The sequence below is a fragment of the Falco naumanni genome, chromosome 2 (genome assembly GCF_017639655.2).
Source record: "Falco naumanni isolate bFalNau1 chromosome 2, bFalNau1.pat, whole genome shotgun sequence".
Taxonomy (NCBI): Eukaryota; Metazoa; Chordata; class Aves; order Falconiformes; family Falconidae; genus Falco; species Falco naumanni.
Window position 1 is genome coordinate 787642 of NC_054055.1, and position 18808 is coordinate 806449.

General features: G+C 41.2%; 1 protein-coding gene across 6 annotated transcripts in view; it reads right to left on the minus strand.

The window, feature by feature from the left end:
* Positions 1-18808, minus strand: part of PGM2L1 (phosphoglucomutase 2 like 1) — a 44417-nt gene that overhangs the window by 14587 nt on the left and 11022 nt on the right. For 4 of the 6 annotated variants that reach the window (XM_040583340.1, XM_040583339.1, XM_040583342.1 and 1 more), the window contains 5 exons: positions 13357-13524; positions 5677-5783; positions 3337-3421; positions 2317-2400; positions 323-516 (listed from right to left, as the gene is read on the minus strand). In XM_040583340.1, the coding sequence (XP_040439274.1) occupies positions 323-516; positions 2317-2400; positions 3337-3421; positions 5677-5783; positions 13357-13524 (638 nt within the window). Of the gene's footprint in view, positions 1-322; positions 517-2316; positions 2401-3336; positions 3422-3724; positions 5784-13356; positions 13525-18808 lie in introns of those variants that run through there. The other 2 variants (XM_040583344.1, XM_040583345.1) reach the window with 2 other exon arrangements.

Here is an 18808-nt window from a genome sequence, read left to right on the forward strand (position 1 = left end):
ACCAAAAATTATTTCCACCATGAAGAGCACAGAGCAATGGCCTCAAGGACACAGTGATACCTGTGGCAGAGTGGAACACACAGACATGAACTGTAAAGACAGAAGTCACGTCACTGATTTGTGACGATAAAAGTAACTACAGGCAGGTCCAAAACTATTAAAATTTTGCAAGACAGCCCAATCCCTATACTCAAACCAAAAATGTTTATGTATGGCAGGATCATGTGCTTTATTATTGAAGTCTATCTGTAAGCAGTTTTCCACATGTAACTCAGAGTTTACTTAAAAATATAATTTAAGTACATTTTGGTTTATACAATACCTATGATAACAGATCTTTTTCAGATCCTCCATGTAACAGTCACAAATCTTCTTCAGTGGATCCTCTCTAAGGGGACTGGTGTCTACTAGATTCTCATTCCAAGAGCCATTCCATGGTTCAACGCACTCTTCTATACATTTTATAATTTCTTTATCATGAGGAGAGGTGATCTGTGCTCCATTTTCCCAATAAACCTGGAATATGTTTAAGGAAAACAAGACAACAGTTTATTCAAAAACATTAACTTGATAAATTCTTTTAGCTATAGGATTGCACATGCCTCCTGCTGCTTGTATTCATACAGTAAAGGCTAGCATCAGACTGGCTTGATTCTCAAAGTCATTTGGAATCACAGTTTATGATTTCAGTTATGTGATGATAGCTACTTAGCAACATGACCTATTTTCAAAAAAGCTGATATTCAACTATTGTGACTGAAATCATCAGAATGTGAGAAACAAACTGGGCACTTACATTTGAGAGTGTTGTGCAAACTGTAACAGAAGAAAAACCATTATCTTCTACAAAGCCTGGCATTCCTTTTGAAAAAGAAACATAACTTGTTTTTGAAATTAAAGCAAAACAGATAAGCAGTGTGCCAAGGTACATGTTTTTCCATAACTGAATGACTGTAATCTTTCAGCTGGAAACACGATCAAACCCTGAACTATAAAAAGCCTTTGTTAAAGAATTATTTAGATGCCAGTTTTCCCACAGTTTATTGCCAATAGCATAGTTGAGTTCACAGGGCGGGCTTTCTACTCTAGACTAATCTGTCTCTCTTTCCTTGTCCGCTGGCTTTCATGAAACCCACAGGTACTCAGGATCTTCAAAACTATGGGTTTGTCAAGCTTGCCTAAAATTGTCCAAAGCCTTCAGAAGCTGCCTGAGTTCACAGGGGAGACAGTGAAAAACAATTCTTGTTAAAGACTAGAAAAAACAACATCCTGACAAAACTAAAATGCTCTGTATCAGAAAACACAAACATAATAGCTTCTTGATAAATGAAGCACCTGGAAGACTGATGTGGCTTACTTTCTTATTCACTGCTATAGCTAAGCAAAAATAAAGGCTGCTGAAGTACTTCACAACTTCTTCCACAGAGGACAAGTGCAGTACCATCACCTCCAAGAGTTATCTCTGTGCAGAGCAAAACTGGTTTTCCTATCATTGCCATTACTCAGTGACCTGTTACCAAGCTTCTAGAATGCCAAGTTTAAAGTTTAGAGCTTAGTTCAGATTCTTATAAAGTTTAGAAAGGAAACTGTGTTACAATACTTCGTAAGCAGCATTTGCTGTTATGGATGTTTATACTATTCTAAGTTTTCAAAATGAAGCCACCCACCTCTCCCTCAATGCCCAGAAAAACAATCTTACAGGGAATAACACGCTACTACAAAGTATTATTTATCAACTAAAACTGCCACTGTCTGCAGCACAGTTACCTACTACATGGACTAATTCACCTAAGTTATAGCTTAATCTTAAACTCATGTTTAAGTCTAAGAAGTGAACACATACTACATTGCTTTTCTCCAGTTGCAGATTAGACTCTATGGAACGTCACAACACAGCTGTGCCCAACATACATAAGCAGTTTGGTCTTAAGTCCTAATTGCAGAAGAAAGTGTGTAATTCAGGTTATAAAAGGATGAATTACTTGAAATCATTCCTTCTTCTAATGTACACACATGCCCTCCAAAAGAAGCCTCTTCTCTGCAAGGGCGGCGAGGCGCTGGCCCAGGCTGCCCAGAGCAGCTGTGGGTGCCCCATCCCTGGCAGGGCTCAAGGCCAGGCTGGACGGGGCTGGGAGCAGCCTGGGCTGGGGGGAGGGGGCCCTGCCCCTGGCAGGGGGTGGGACTGGCTGGTCTTGAAGGTCCCTTCCAGCCCAAACCATGCTGTGATTCTACAATACGCCAGATGCTGCAGGCACATAGGTAATACTGAAAAGCAGCTGACCCTGACAGGCTACAAGCTTCCAGTTCAAGCCTTACCTTGTATCCATTGTCCTCCTTCCGATTGTGGGACGCTGTGATCATCACACCAGCCACAGCGTTGAGCTGCTGAACAGCATAGGGCTACAAAGGAAACACAGAAATGTCCATTTACCCAAGAGTTCTGCAGCTAGCACAAATAACCCTGTATTACTAGGGCAATTATGCAATAGGATGCTACGGAGGAAGTGGCTCCTGATGTTTTACCAGTTTGAAAATTGTATACCTGAATGCTCACCATTCAGTTTCCTGTAGCTAGTAATAGAGAAAGCTGCTTCTATTCTGTTGCATAAGAACATTGTTCTATTTAGCAATTGCATAAACACAATCATTAACTGGCCAAGTAAAGAAAGTCTACACTCAAATTACACTAGTATTTAAGAGAAAACAGGTTGAAACAGAACGAAGGAATTCACCAGTATTTCCAGCTAAAAAGCATCCAGTCCTTTCAGTCCTCCCCTCAAAACAAGATCCACAGCATAATGGAAAAGCTTACAGAATAAAAAAATAAGGATTTAAAACCCTGCAAGAAAAAGCTGTGACTAGAACAGAAAGTTTTGGGGTTTAAGATATTAGAAGTAGAGGCAATCCTTCATTTCTTCCACTCTAAGCAACGTAAGTCTTACGGCCAAAAACATAACTCCCTATACATGTGTATATATTCACACACATGTAGATACCATCTTTGAGCCTTATGACGTGCAGGTGTTTAAGCACAGAATAAAAGAACAGCAGAATGCTTCACCTGTAATGAATAAAGCAAAGCGCACACTGCAAGAACTGTTGCCCTTGTGTAACAGCCTAGGATGAAATGTGATTCTATTAACTACCTGCACACAGAAGAATTCAGTGACATCCTTGTTACAGCCTCCTTAAAGAGCCAAGTGTACCAAGCAGCCTCTATTTTAACGTTTAAGGAACGGAATTTGAGAAGAAAATTGCTAGTTCACATTTTTAGTAAGCTTCCAAATACTCCCTTAACTGCAGGGTTCAACAATATAAAAGAGAAAAATGACTCACCACAAATGGTGTAGGGACATAGGTGGAAAAGAAGTATACAGGTACATCTTTAGCCAGCAGGACTGCCGCAGTGAGCTTTGCAAGTCTACCAACATGAGAAAGAAAACATTCAGTCAACCCAACTCCCCACAACAATACAACAGCCATATGGCATTACTGTAACTTTCAATTCACTTGTTTCTTAAATCCCTTAAATATTTGGCTTACAAAGAACTGTACAAACTGATTATTTTGTTGTTGGGGTTTGGGGTTTTTTTTCAGTTTTCAGGTTGTAGAACCTGAGACAGTGGTTTTATCTGTTGCTCGAGGAGTGCAAGGCACTCCAGTCAACTGCGTCAATAAACCAGTCATATTGGTTGATATTACATATCAAACAAGGATACAGAACCTACTGGTGTGCCACTTGCCCTTCATTCAAGGACAGAACCAATCTTCCAGGAAGTTTAAAGTGCCAGATGTCTGCAACAGCAGGTTTGGAAAAGGATTCGGTACCCATGTTTGCCAGCCTTGTTCAGCAGCTTCAGACAATATCCATGAAGCAGATCTATTCCTAAAATAAGACTTCTGCATAGCTGCACACTCTTAATCCAGAAAGTTCAGAAACAGTAACAGCACCCATGGTTTTAAACCTTGACTTTATAATAAACTTTTCCTTTCAAGTAGCAGAGAAACACATTCTCCTTCAGGTAACTTTGATATGAAACTGCTCTTTTCAAGCCAGGTACACACAGCTCAGCAGTTAATGGGAAGTCTCAGAGTCAAAACAGATGAGAGATTAAGCAGTGTAAGTTTGCTTTGCTCACTTGTTTTTACAGACAAGCATTAATACTTGCTTCCTTATCCCCCATGATGAGTTCACTGCAGTCTACATTTCAGTTACTCAGAATTTCTATATCACTATAGCACTTATCAAATGTAACCTGAAATGACTTAAAAAGAGTTTGAGAGCCTAGCTTGTAGTTGAAGCTACTGAAGTTTGGCTTGTGTATCACAACAGTTTACATCAACTTAATCACGGGATACAGTTGTACAGCCAGCTATCTCCCACAGCACTGGAACTGGATGCAAAGAAGGGGGCACTCCTGCTCACATAGTGCTGGATAAGCACGCTGATCCAATTGAAAATATTCTTTTGGGGAGGTTCAACTTTATTTTAGCACTACTGTAACTGTGTGTCATCCCAAGAGGATAAAAGAAACATCTAATTGAGAATTGGTTTGCTCCTTCAATATGTGAAACACCACTGTACTGCCATCCAATCTGAATTCCAAGCTTTGTGTGGCTGGAATGGAATGTTTTTCTTACCCTTCCATATTTTTAAGCTGTGCATAATCCAGACAATTTGGGTAATAGCCTTACACACACAGTGTAACAGATTAGTTTGAAATCCTTATGCCGGAGCCTGGTGGGTGAAGTTCTACACGTGTCTGAAGGCCATACAGGAAGCATGGAGAAGCAGACTTCAGGGGAATGGAGAAACAACCCTTAGGAGACACTAACTAGATCCTGTGCTCTATTACATCAAGAGCTTTCACAATGCTAGAATATTAAATGTTGACAAAAAAATTAAAAAAAACCAACTACCCACAACACACTACATTAGTTACAATTAACTAGAATAACTATATTAACTACAACAATTAGCTACTAATTAACCAAATAATAATTAGCTACTGGGTTGGTTTTTTTGTAAGACACGTCATTCAGGGAGCAAAACATATGTTGTAATGGCAAGGGATTCTGATTCCTAATAGAATTCAGAAAGCAGTCCTTTTACAGATCCTCTCTCCCCTTTCCTTGCAAAGAGCACAATTTGGCATCACTGGAAGTTTACATTTTAAGTATTCCAGGTAGTGTATTTCCTCATGGGGAATGCTTTGAGATCACAGACTAGCACAAGGGTACCAACACACCAGGTTGCAGTAGGCTGCAGGTAGAATTCTCCCCCAAGCAAGCTTAAATCAGATGCATAATACAAAAGAACAACAGTGTTAACAATAGCGCATTAAGAGTTAGTGATTTCAACCTAGATGTTAGTATTCTGAATTTACCTTCACATTCAAATTTCTCTCCAGGCATATCAACTTCTTAATGTCTGCCTAATATTCTTGTGCATTTAGACTAAGTTCTTTGGTGAAGTGACTAGCCTTACATTCCACATTTGCTGGCAAATGACATTATAAAGGCTTTAGTCCATGCCTCTCTTCATTACTATTTAAATGGACTATGGGAGGGGAAAGAGCATGTGCAGTTCATGACAAAAAAATACTCTGATAGAATGAAATGCATGTAAAGCCACAATTTAATTTCTAGTCTTGCAAATGTAATCAATACTCATACTTCTTACTGCTGCAGTTGCTGGTCACCTGACCTCGTGTGTCATATCCAACAACAAAGCCTCTCTGCTTAAAGTCTGAAAAACACCTCTCAAGATACTTGTAGATCCCCTGGAAATAAAAGAAAAAAGTAGGGAAGAATTAGCCCTAGTGCACCACACACAAACATTACAAGTTATCTCTGACATAGGATTTATAGTGTCAGTATGCAAAATACAGCTCAGCAAAAATATCAGTAATGATATTCACAAAACCAGCATATTTATTTTCCCCCCGGAAGTGTTCACAGAAGGAAAGCAAGCAGAGAAACCGTTGTGAGAAATAAAAGCAGTACAAAAATAAGTGACCACAGAGCATTAACAGAAAGCTCAAGGCAGCAAAATCCTCAAGCAGAGTACAGACTGAAAGCAAGTGTTTGCTGGTTTTATGTATTCAAACCAACTTCTTAAAGACCTAATAAAGAAAAATCCATTTTTTGGAAGTCCATCCACTCAGGCAATATAATGCTAGTGCTAGTCTTTATCCTTGTGTTTGCAGTACGAGACAGACCCCTTTTCAGCACTGCTCCCAAAGCGTTAGTTCTAAATTTGCATTAGAAGGATGCTTCACCCTCACCTGCTTTTTCAAAGGTTTATTACTAGTGACCTACTCCAGGTGGGCACACCAAAGTCCTCTATTTACATACTACACAGATACAACAGCACAAATACAAGCAGTCTTCTATACATCAAGATGGAACACTTCCAGTGCCAAGGTATCAGAGAAGAGCCCCATGCAAGGAGAAGGGAAGCAGATGAAGGGAGTAGGTTTTAAACACACACTGGGATGAGGAGAAATATGTGCCAAAACATACACCAGAGAAAACCAAACAGCCTTGCAATCAGCCACCCCTTCTTTTCAAAAGGGGAGGAGTTAGGTGCTCCAAATTAGTGCATTACATGGTGTTCCACCTTCACCTTCCCCGTGGCCTTCACATCCATTTATTTCCCAGTTAGAATCTCTCTGGAGAGCCACCACAGAAAGAACCCAGGATGGATCAGCAGTTTTAGACAAAAAGATGGAAGCACTACTGTTAACAAAGTTTCCAGAGTGTACAGTTCACTGCAGCCAGAAAGCAGCTCTCCCCAACACAAACACAGCACCATGAACTTACCATAGCCAAGGCTACCCTAAAAAGGCCACCTCTTAGGAGGACACAAGTTTCCTCTTGATAGGAGGAGTGAGGGTGTTTTGTACCAGAATTAAACAGATTTCGCGCCCCCTCCCCTGCCCTGGTATTAAGTGCAATGCTTTGTAACATTCTCATCTGGGTCTGACTCACTATCACCACTAAGCGATCTCTCAACTGGAAAGCTAGCCTGACTCCTACCCATGAAATTCAGTTCAGTTCCATTTTCTTAATGGTTCTTGCCCTTTCCATCAAAGAATGGGCTTCAGAGCATGAACAAGTGAATACTGGCATCTCTTTGGAGAACTATTCCAGCTGCAGAGGTAGTGTGTCTATAGAGGACTGCACACAGAGGAAAAATTTCAAAATAAGTAAGTCTTTCAATACGGACAGAACTGGAAGCTCTGCCATGGCTAGCATGACCGCCAGCTGAAGTCACCTGCACACTGAACTGAAACGTGTTGATACACAACACATTCGCAGCACCCTGACGACATATCAGGAACTTTCATTCACAGTTGTAATGAGACAAGAGATAGAGCCATGGAGAAAATGTGTTCAAGTTTGACTTGAACAGACTAGATAACATTTAAAGAGATTAACAGCAGATTTCTTAGAACATTCTTGTCAACAGATGCCTTATCTAGGCTAGTGGCGCCTTGAGGTCAGAGCACACTGCAGAGTTTTGTCTAACGGCACAAAAAATGACAAGGTTATGGAAGAAGCAGGACCACGTTAGACAAACCAGCACTAGTTAGAAGCAGAAGGCTAAGAGGGGCATATAAGCTTTTTCAGAAGCAGCACTAATCAAGGTAAGTTCAGCTAGAACAACTGATACATTGCAAATCGCTCTTTACAAATGTGATTTACCTGTGATTTCTATTTCACACCTCCCCCCAGGCACTCTCCCCCAAGAGCAGAAGCATCCCTTGAACTTTCTGGCAACCGTGGCATCTCTAGGATTCTGCACAAATTTCTTACCTCTCCCCTTACATCCCAATGGCAACCACCATAGCTGGGTTGGCTTTTTGGCTCTAATGCCCGCACCCTTCTACATCTCCCAGCTTTCCATTCCCTCATTCTTCAAACACAGAATAATTGATTGGTTTTGCTGCAAAGTAAGGGCCTACAGTGATCTTTTTAGCAGGATTTGGTCTTCTGTACTTTCTCCCCTGCACCTCACCCCAGCTATTTCTGCCTAAGCATTTTTGGCACCTACTGGGTGCCACTACAATTTAAGTTACAGTCTCCTCAAGGGTGAGGCAAGGTTTTTCTTAGGACATCCTGTTAAACCAGTTTCACTGTTTGACAGAGATCAGAGTTTTCGTATGAATAAAAATAGGAATGTCTTTACTTTCTGCCATGGTGAAGTTTTACTTAAAATTAAGACAACACAATAAGCGGTATGAGAACATAGTATCTTAAGCTTAGCCAAAGATCCCACAGCTGCAGTTTGCCCAGCCCTACTGGACTTGTATACTATCCAAATACCTTTAATAAAGTTGCAGGAAATAAAAATAAATTTCAAAAAACAACAGCAAAAGGAAGTAAATGCAGAGTCTTTCCAATGTCTCAACCCTCTACTTGAGTTCACACCTGTTTTCTTCCAGGTGTCATTGTCCCTCTCTCAGAGGATAGATATCCAACACCTCTTAGAATAAGCCCTTTCTTTAGTAAATTTCTCAATTTAAAGGACTTTTATTGCCTTTTTACAAGACTCATGTTTTGATTGGGCCCCCATCTCATTTCTCCCAGGATAGCTACTGCCTCTAAACTGAAGATATCCAATTCAACATCTTGCCGCTACATACTTAGTAATAACATAGTAGCAAGTGTCAGCATATGGATCTAAAAAAACCCTGTCTTTAGGTGAACTGAAGTATTTCTACCACTGCACAGTTCAAGTGATGTTTCTATAAAAAATTCACTGGCAGACCCAGTCTGCTTCTACAGCCATGTTTTAAATAACCCTCTTGCACGTCTGGTCCCTTATGATCAATTGCAAAAGAGAAGTGACAGGAAAGTGATGGTACCAAGGACGAGATGGAAAGATTTTTGGTTGGTGAAATCAAGAGAGATAGTAACAGCTTTATGAAGTGTAGTATTTAAATCTTTCCACTATTACAGAATCACAGAATGGTTTGGGCTGGAAGGGACCTTCAAGACCACCCAGTCCCACCCCCCGCCAGGGGCAGGGCCCCCTCCCCCCAGCCCAGGCTGCTCCCAGCCCCGTCCAGCCTGGCCTTGAGCCCTGCCAGGGATGGGGCACCCACAGCTGCTCTGGGCAGCCTGGGCCAGCGCCTCGCCGCCCTCACGGGGAAGGGTTTCTTCCTCACATCCAACCTAAATCTCCCCTCTCTCAGCTTCAAGCCATTCCCCCCTGTCCCACCGCTCCCTGCCCTTGCCCAAAGCCCCTCCCCAGCTTTCCTGTCGGCCCCTCCAGGCACTGGGAGCTGCTCTAAGGTCTCCCCGGAGCCTTCTCCTCCCCAGGCTGCACAGCCCCAGCTCTCCCAGCCTGTCCCCACAGCAGAGGAGCTCCAGCCCTCTGACCAGCTCCGTGGCCTCCGACGGGCCCACTCCAACAGGTCCGTGTCCTTCTGATGCTGAGGACCCCCAAGCTGGACGCAGCGCTGTGGGGGGGTCTCAGCAGAGGGGAGCAGAGGGGCAGAGCCCCCTCCCTCGCCCTGCTGGCCACACTGCTGGGGATGCAGCCCAGGATACGATTATCTAGCATTGCTGATTTAACAATAGGAAACTCATAGCAATGATGCAAAGGTGACTGGTTTTGTCATTGTAAAGGTCAGTGATGGGTCACTTACCCATTAACAAAAGCAATTGGTTCAGCAGGACAGAAGCAAAACTCAAGGAGGAAAACCTAAGCTTTATGTGTAGGTTATGTGGCTGCAATCTTCAGAAGAGTCAAAAGCCGCTTCTGGATATTCTGTACCTTTCTGGATCTGACTTTCCATGACATCAACATAACCATTAAACAAGATTTATTTTAATTGAGGCAAACACTTTAAATTACACTAAGTCCACTTCTTTTGAATGGCCACTTATTCCTGTAGCAGGCAAAGGACAAATACAGAGAGACAGGGCTACCCATTTTCAGATTAGGTTCAGTAAAACCATTTATGTCATTAGCTTCTGACACCAGTACTCAAAGAGATTAAATTTCATCCAGTTTACTTCAGAAATTAGTTTTAATCCACTTCCCAGAGATTGCTTTTTCTAACTTGATACATGGCTTTAATGAACAACTAAAAGAGAAGCTCTACAGAGAGAGCAAAATGAATACAACACAGTTTGTTACTTTCAGAAACCAGTAGTACCCATGAAACTGAACTTGCAAACGCATTCCCTGCTGACCAAAACAAAACTTTCCACTTTCTGCCAAGAATGCGTATCAGTCGGCCAATCCAAGCTCAGTCACGCTTTCATGAGACTGGAAACACAAAGGCAGCATGCAACGTTCAGGCGCTCAGAGCGTGAGCAACTCCAAATTCAACACACTGCACAAGCCAAAAAGTAAAGTGACTATCATTAACTTCCTCTGCATTATCAAAATGTTTACTCTGCTTCAAATAAAAGTGGACTTGTTTAAAGCAACTTCGCTACTCTTAACAATTCCATCACTGGCAACAAGCTACTAGTTTTTAAACTATTTTTTTTTCCTTAATCTCTTCAGCTCATTCCCACTGGATCAGTGGAGACCACCTGTACCACACCAGGAAGTTTTGTTCATACCATTACAGCATTTGTAGCACATAAGTATGGCAGACCCAGATCAGTAAGGCTACAATTAAAGGAAGCTTCATTTTTAAGATGCGTCCAATTTACAGGTTAGAAACGCAAGGAAAACTTTGTTAGAACCAAGACTATACTGAAGAGAAAAAATGGTCAGATATAAGGTTGGGTTTGAAACTCTACCAATAAGTTCCAACATGTCACTTCTCTTTTCAAAGCCTGTATAAACAGCTATTGGAATCTGGGTTCACTGAAAGAGTTTGGGCTCCCGTTGTACAGGTCAAACATTAGCAGTGTCAGAGAACTTAATAGAGTCCCAGCTGTTCCAAGTTTTAGGCAACCACTTCACCCTGAGCCAACAGAAAACAAATCATTTCAGTCATGTCTACTGAGGGACTCCTACCAGAGCATTAACCTACAGAGAGACAACTATTTAAAAATGTTTAGGAGCACTGTTTTAAATGAGAGATTGTATCAACCTTTTGTATATCATGTAATAAGACATCTTTTATCATACAGCTGAACCTTCATTTATAAAAAAATACTTGACAAAGCAGACAAGATTCGGTAGGTTTGCCATAATGAAAATTTTTTGTTGGTGTTCCAAGTACAATGTTTACAAATAAATCAATTCATTGTGTTTTCAACAGTCAAGACTAAAGGTGGGAATGCATAAGATGTTCAAGTATATTTAATATACACAATCTAAACCCATTTGTATTTTCTATGTTCACAAGGAAAGGAAATAAGGAACATCCATTTTTTGACTCATGCTATCTGTTTTCAAGAGGATTCAACACTTCTTTCCTTCCATCGCACTACCTTCCTTGGGGCGAGAAAAAGCTGTATTTTGCAGATTAAGAATCCAACTGCTTTTTGCTTAATATTTACCATAATAAAGTATGTACAAGAGTGACTATCAAAGACAGGAATGATAATTTAAACAGGACTACAACTCTAGATAAATCAATGTTCAAATTTAGACTCTTCTTTCACATGCTTAAAGTCTGGATAGTATCAGATCAATTTCAAGTGTACTCCAAATTAGCTTCTTAATTACTCTTCACAACTAAACTTTTTATCTAATCTACTTGTTTTCAGGAAAAATTGATTGGGGAACACATCAGCTGGAAAACATCCCGGTACTGTGCAATAAGCAAGTTTAAGAACAAATCCACTATGAGCCAGCAATATAGAAAAGCAGCATGGATCACTTTTGATCAAAAATTAAATCAACATCAACTGTTCCTTCCAAAGGTATTTATTGAAGAGATTGGGAAAGAAATGAGACAACTGGGGACCAAGTTCTTTGAGACAGAATACATCACCTGCCCTTCAGCAAAACAGCACTTCAAAGAAAGGCAGAAATTATTAAGCCTTGTATTAATCAACAGGTTGATATATTCAGACAACACACATACAATTCATTAATATGGCTTGAAAGAGAAGCAGGGAGGGAAACAGAGATGAGTCTGATCATTTTCCAGCCCTCTTCTGGCATGCAAGACCAAAATCAACAGAGGAAAAGAGATAGGTAAAAAATATTGAAGAAAAAAATTCAGAAAACTGTGGTTTTGGTTGTTAATCAACTTAAACAGCTAGCCAAGAGAATTTAAGATATGGTTCATGGAAGATGTGTCAGAAGTGAGGAGTCTCTGCCACCAGGTTTCCCCACCACAACACTGATAGCTCATGGATGACTCCACGGCAGCCTCTATCCAGCTCTTCAACCCCACATGCCACCTTTTGTATCCTTCTAAATCTACATCCAGCACCACCACCGAGCTGAGCCTGATCTCTGGTAGAGGAGCTGGAAATTAGGACTAAAGCCTCCCTGGCCAAAACTTTACCCCACATGCACACCCATCTCATTAGATCCTTTCCAACAACACTAATGTACGACTAACTAAATGGCACGAGAGCTATGTCTAAATTCAGAGATCTCCCTGTTTGTATTCAAATCAAGATGTCTATCCCAAAATACTCCACTCCAAAATTCAAAGAACTAGCCCTCAAAGGCCAATATCCGTTTAAAATGTTTTCTGATCAAACAATTCTGTGATGATCTCTAACCCACATACACAAATATTAAATCATAGATAAACCATGTATCATCAACCTCTCTGACCTAGTATGTAACATAAGATTTGCAGTTTGAGTTTTAAGTTCGTATCTCAAATCTTGACTTTTTTGCATCTCTACTTTAAAAAGTGTCAAGAGTTACAGACAGAGCTACAGCAACACCAGCACACTTAACCATAGTATTTTCTACATCTAATCCAGTTGTAGGTAACACAAGCAGTGTTACTAGAAGGATCCCCCAGGAGTTAAACTTTAAAATACAGATTTCTTCACAGTCAGTCTACGTTTGCTTTTTCATCTTACTTCCTGTTAATTTTCTTAGTAAAACCTGATACAAAACTTAGAGTGGGTTTGCTTTTGGGGTTTTCTTGTTGTTTTTTTGCTTAGTTTTTGACAAATACTAAAAGTTCTTATGACAGCTAATGATTTCCAACTATAGAACAGTATAACAGATTTTAACTACTGGTCAAATTCCAGTGGAAGCGATTACATTCTACTTCTTAGGAAGCCCAGTTAAATATATTCAAGGTACTTTATTTTCTTTCAGCACGAAACATTACATGCTATCCTCTACTGTGGAACGTCTGCTGTGTTTCACCCTCAGCTTGTACTTCAGTGGTACACGACATGACCCAAACAATTACTGTGAACTCATTCAGTCCTCTCCTATACAGCTACGCAGTTTACCTGTGTTGACTGGATCACCGTAAGGTCATTGATATAGCAAAAGCCGGCTCCCATCGCAGAGCGAAGCCCGGCGGTCCCGAAGGTCAGCCTGCAGCAGAGACGATCCCGTAACTCTTTATGCTTTCCATTCTGTAACAAGCTTTCAATTTGTTCTTTTGTTTTTTGGTTCTGCAAAAGAAGATTAAGGTCTTCATTTAGTTCTTGAGATCAGGATCTGAACTATATGCTCATTGTTTTTAAATAATTCCTAGTTCTGTGGTGCAACAAGTTCTTCCTGTCCTATAAAATGCTCGTCTGCACAAACTAGCCTTCATTGTAACTCTCATTTCTATTGCAATCTCTTTTCTGTATCATCCTTATTCATAAAAGACTCAAGAGCTCTTGTTGCCATTGATATGCTCATGTGTTTGCCTAGTCGTTAATACAGGCTTCGCGTAACCGGAAGGTGTAAGTGAGGACCACAGACTAAAACAAGCTTTTCCAAGACAGGTAGCGTAAGTTAATTCTTGATCTGTGCTGCGGGAAGACAGACAAAATTCTTAACTTCAAAGCAGTATTTCCTTCCTCCTCATCCGCAGGAAAGCTCTGTAAACAGACACAGTGAAATAAAGCTGACACTGTAAAACCAAAAATATAGCTTGTCTTTTCAAATTACTTTAATCCTTAGCAAGGCGGTTACAAGAGAGTCAAAGCCCCTATTTATCACAAACTGTCAAATAAAGATGGGTATTTCTTTCTGAGAAAACCAGCCTATTTTGATACTTTCCCTGCTCAATACATGCATTGGGTATAAAAGGGTTGGGGGAACAAAAAGAAAAGGAAAAAAAGAAAGTGCTACTCCTGAGAGCAAGTATTACATGCATCATTGTAACAGCCACTTTCACTGCTCTCCATTTTGAAGGGTCTCAAGATTTTTTTCAGAAAAAGCCAGAAAACTAAAACCAAACTTCTCCAATTACTTAAAAGTTCAGAAAGAATTTGACGTACAGCACATGATATAGCCACTAGACAAAGAACTCCAAAGTCACCAGATTTACCTTTCTGAAGGAGAAAAACACCCCAGAATTCAAATTCTGACAGTGTTGTGGTTCATACAGAAGAGTCAGAGGCATTCTCCTTTTCTGGCAGCACCATTAGCCAATTGTTACACCATTTCACCTTTATCATCTATAACCCATGAGTAAAATGTGGCCACCTGACAAGGAAACAGTTTGGCTAAATAGAACAGTAAGAAGTAATTCTTCTGATCCAAAACCCACACCACGTTAAATAGTCTTACTGCATTTATGAAAGAACGTGTTTGTCACTTCCACATATAGAGAATACATTTACTCTCATTCATAGTTCAGCTAAGGGAGCGATTATACACATCTCTGAAAGGCTTAATTTGAGTATTTACCTTAAAGTGGGGAATGCTAAATCCTATTTGAAGTCAATTCTATGCAGCACAGTCTGTTATGTAGCAGGGTGCATAAGAGGTTGATTATTAAAATCTCCCACTGTTCGTTCATTATTTTCCTAAACTTGCACCACTTTCAAAGGTATGAACTACCAAGTGGACAAAATGCCCATACACATAGACTATTTGTTCCTCATAGTTATCCAACTAATATTGAGGCTAGGAAACAATGGGACAAAATAGGGAAACTTTAATATTAATTACCTATGATGATTAGAATTAAGACAGTCACAGTAATACAACCACACTATCCTGGATGTGCTTGGGGAGAGCTGGGGGGCAGCAAGAGAAGGCGAGTCCAGTTTCACAAAGAAAAACAATGGTAGAATATCAGCATGTGTCCTTTTACAATATGTGCTAAGAGGAGGCGACTCATCCATAGGATGTTGTTTTGAGAGAAGTGGATGAGGAAGGACCTTTATTTTATAACAGAGGGCTCTCTAAATTCATTTGGTCATTAAAGACACTCAGCCTGTCTACTGACAGCCAGTTTGAACAAGACACCTCCTGGATCCTACAAACACAGCACAACCCAGCCAGGCTAACTGACAACACAGGCAGCGTAGAAGGCAATCAACACACAGCTGGGAAAAGCCACGACTCCAGCTTTACATGAAACAGCTCAGGCTGTACAAGTGCTTCTCTAAAAGAGTGTTGATTTAGGTAGGGTCCCAAGGAAGCATTAAAAAAGGCAAATGGAATCTGAAAGGCAAGGGTGAAGCACTCCTGACATTTAAAATAGAGGTCAGCCAGCTTCAGCTCCCACACGGCCTGCCACAAGGCAGCCTCTGCAGCACTAGGAGACACGCTCTGCACAGTGTGATGTTCTTCAGGAGGACTTGAAAAAATCTGGTAGAAGCACAACGATAAGAGCTTCACCCTTTCTTTAGGGCAAAATACTCAACAAAACTTGTTGACAAATCTGAAACTACTTCCACAGCTTGATAACAGGCCTTGAACATTAGCAGTATGAGACATGTGAATTTTAAGTTTTAATTTCTTTGTGCCTTAAAATAAAAAGGCAAGCCATCATTGTTCAGGTTCTCAGATGTCTCTGCAACCAAAACAAGCCATTACTCACACCACAGATTAAAAAAGCTTAAAAATAAAACAAAAACAATGGGGCACAACAAATATAAAATCCCAGAAGAGAAAGCTTCTCTTTTAGCTGTTTGTAGGCAGTCAACCAGAAAACAAATGACTAAACTGAAAAAGAATTGAGGCAAGACTACATGAAAACCTAATTTCACACTACCATAATTCAATATGCAGTTTTGCTTTAAAATAGGGTTATTAAATTATACAGCGACTTTAATAGCTTTTTAGGATATGCTGTATTGCTTGCCTGCAAAAATAAGAGTAATGTGTAGTACATTACATAGATTATGGTCTGGAGTTTTGCAAAACCAAAGTAAGACTTTCCTGAAGCAATAGTTCAAACATTCATTTTACAAATAGTTTAGTATTTTTTTTTATTAAGCTACCTTATTTATTTCCTAGCAAACAAAAATGACTCAGCCAAAATAGCACTGTAATAACATTTTACTTTGCTCAGGTTGCACTCAGCTAGCTAAAATTTCCCACAATCAGAAAAGAAGAGGAAAAAAAAAGTTACAAGCTAAAGAAGAAAACCTCAAAGCTTTCCACTGATGGACTGAAACTCCTGGGGCAACAGAAAGAAGTTTTACAAGGTCTGGTATTAAATCAGAGGTGGTGATGATCTGCCTCATGCTCTGGGTTACACATTCAATAGCATTAGAAGACTGATCTCCAGAGAGCTGTTACCACAAGCCTTACTGCTTTTCATTTTTTCTTCAACTTGCAGCTTCAAAGCCTACGGACCAGGTGAGCTTCCTGCAACATGCTGCATAGGTATGAACACCACTTTACCATACTAAACTGAATTGCAAAAAGCACTGCAGTCAGGTGGGGCTAAAAGATCACACCAGTTTCCACTGCTGACATCTAAACCTATTGTAAATTCTGAAAAAACAGGGGGGTTTGCTGTTTGCTTTACAGTTATAAAATGAAAGCAACACATCTGAAGGTTTCACAGTAGCTTTTATGAAGGTTCATTTTTCAAAGTGGAATAGTTGTAATGTTAAAACACACAACACACTAACATTGGAGACTGAGGTTATGAAGAGGAGAGTCTACTATGTCTTTAGGCAAAGCATATTTTCTGAAGTCATTAGTATCACTGCATAGTCACCCTCTCCCCTCAACATTAACTTTCCTGCCACGTGAAGCACAACGCACTAGGAGGGTGTATTGGACTAGTCAAGCTATGCAGCACCCCATCTTATTTCTAAATTCCATGGAAATATCATCAATCCCACCTACGAATGTAAGCAATTATGTGATGTTGAGGAGAGAGGCTTGAAGTAGTTCATTCATGTATTCAAAAATAACTCTAAGAGATCACAGCATAGAAAAGGATTTCTCAAGCTTCTGAAGCCAAGCAAGGCAGCAGCATGCTATTAGCACCAAACTCAATTAACTTAAACACAAACTCAGAACTGAAGAGCCCACTCTTAACTGTCACCTGGGTTAGTAAGTCAGTAAACTCCATTAATCACAACACAGAAGCCTAGCACAAGTGAAAGACAAGTTCCTTCGAGATTATCAACTACAGTATTTGGACATTATTTTTAATCCCCTTTAAAACAACAACAAAAAAGAAAACAACCCAAACTAAATAACACAAAACTGTCTGAAGCTTCCTAGTAAACAAACTCTGCTGTTTCATTTGAAAATAGTCATTCCTCAATAAAAGCAGTGCTCTATGATATCCTTGCATCCCCAATAGCTCTTACAAAGCAATTCAAATTATTCCCATGGATTTAGCAATTTGAAGAACCCACAGAATTTAGTGCTTCATCTGAAGTCAAGAAGTATGTGGACATCAATGATATGAAAGTAGCATTTATTTCAATATCCACCAAACGCCTAATCTCTGCACTGCTGGCCAACAAGACTTTCTGGAAGAACAACTAAAGCACTCATGGACAGGAGAGCAGCCGAGGGAACACAGGTCAGGGTAGGGACCCCAGCTGCTGTGCCAGCAGGCATGCCATCACTATTCGAGGCACAGAGCCAGGGAGACAAGGGCAGAGGCACTGTGGTGAGCCTGCTGCCTACAGCCTCAACCCACCAACACTACTTGTTGTCTTCCCTAGCGTCCCCCAGCCACTCCAGAAGCACTGGTGACTCATCTGGCAGGGATACCCCAAGAGGCTCAGGGACTGACTGCCAGGTACTGGTTTCTCCTTCACTGCCCCGCGAAGCTGAGCGGGTAATATAGAATCACAGAATGGTTTGGGTTGGAAGGGAGCTTAAAGACCATCTAAGTCCAGCCCCCACCGCCAGGGGCAGAGCCCCCTCCCCCCAGCCCAGGCTGCTCCCAGCCCCGTCCAGCCTGGCCTTGAGCCCTGCCAGGGATGGGGCACCCACAGCTGCTCTGGGCAGTCTGGGCCAGCACCTCGCCATCCTCACAGCAAAGAATTTCTTCTTAATATTAACCTAAAATACCCCAGTAGCTAGGCTGCAGGTGCTATCCCACACCAGCAAGTGATTACAAAAGGGGGGAAAAAAGAAGAGGCTGAGCCTGCCTCAGTTCCATGGCTTCAGCAGGTGCAGGCCTGAGCCCAGCACCTGGCACTGTGTCTGGCAGAAGCAGCACTGACTGCTCAAAGAAGGGAGAGATGCACCCTTCAAAGCCTCCGAGCCCCACTCTGCTACTGGTTTTCAGAGGACTTCTTACTGGTGGCAAAAGCATCTGGCAGACTGCAGGGTCCTTCAGGCCCACAGGGACCAACCTCCCACAGGCAGAGAGCAGAGCAGAGGACAGCACTGGGGAGGGAGGTAAGACACACACACAGCCCCACATCCTACAGGGATGGTGAGACCCCTGCCACCAGCCAAACAGCTTTCCACAGGTCCAACAGGCAGCCACTGCACCACAGGGCCCCAGCCCTGGCAGCCACACACACA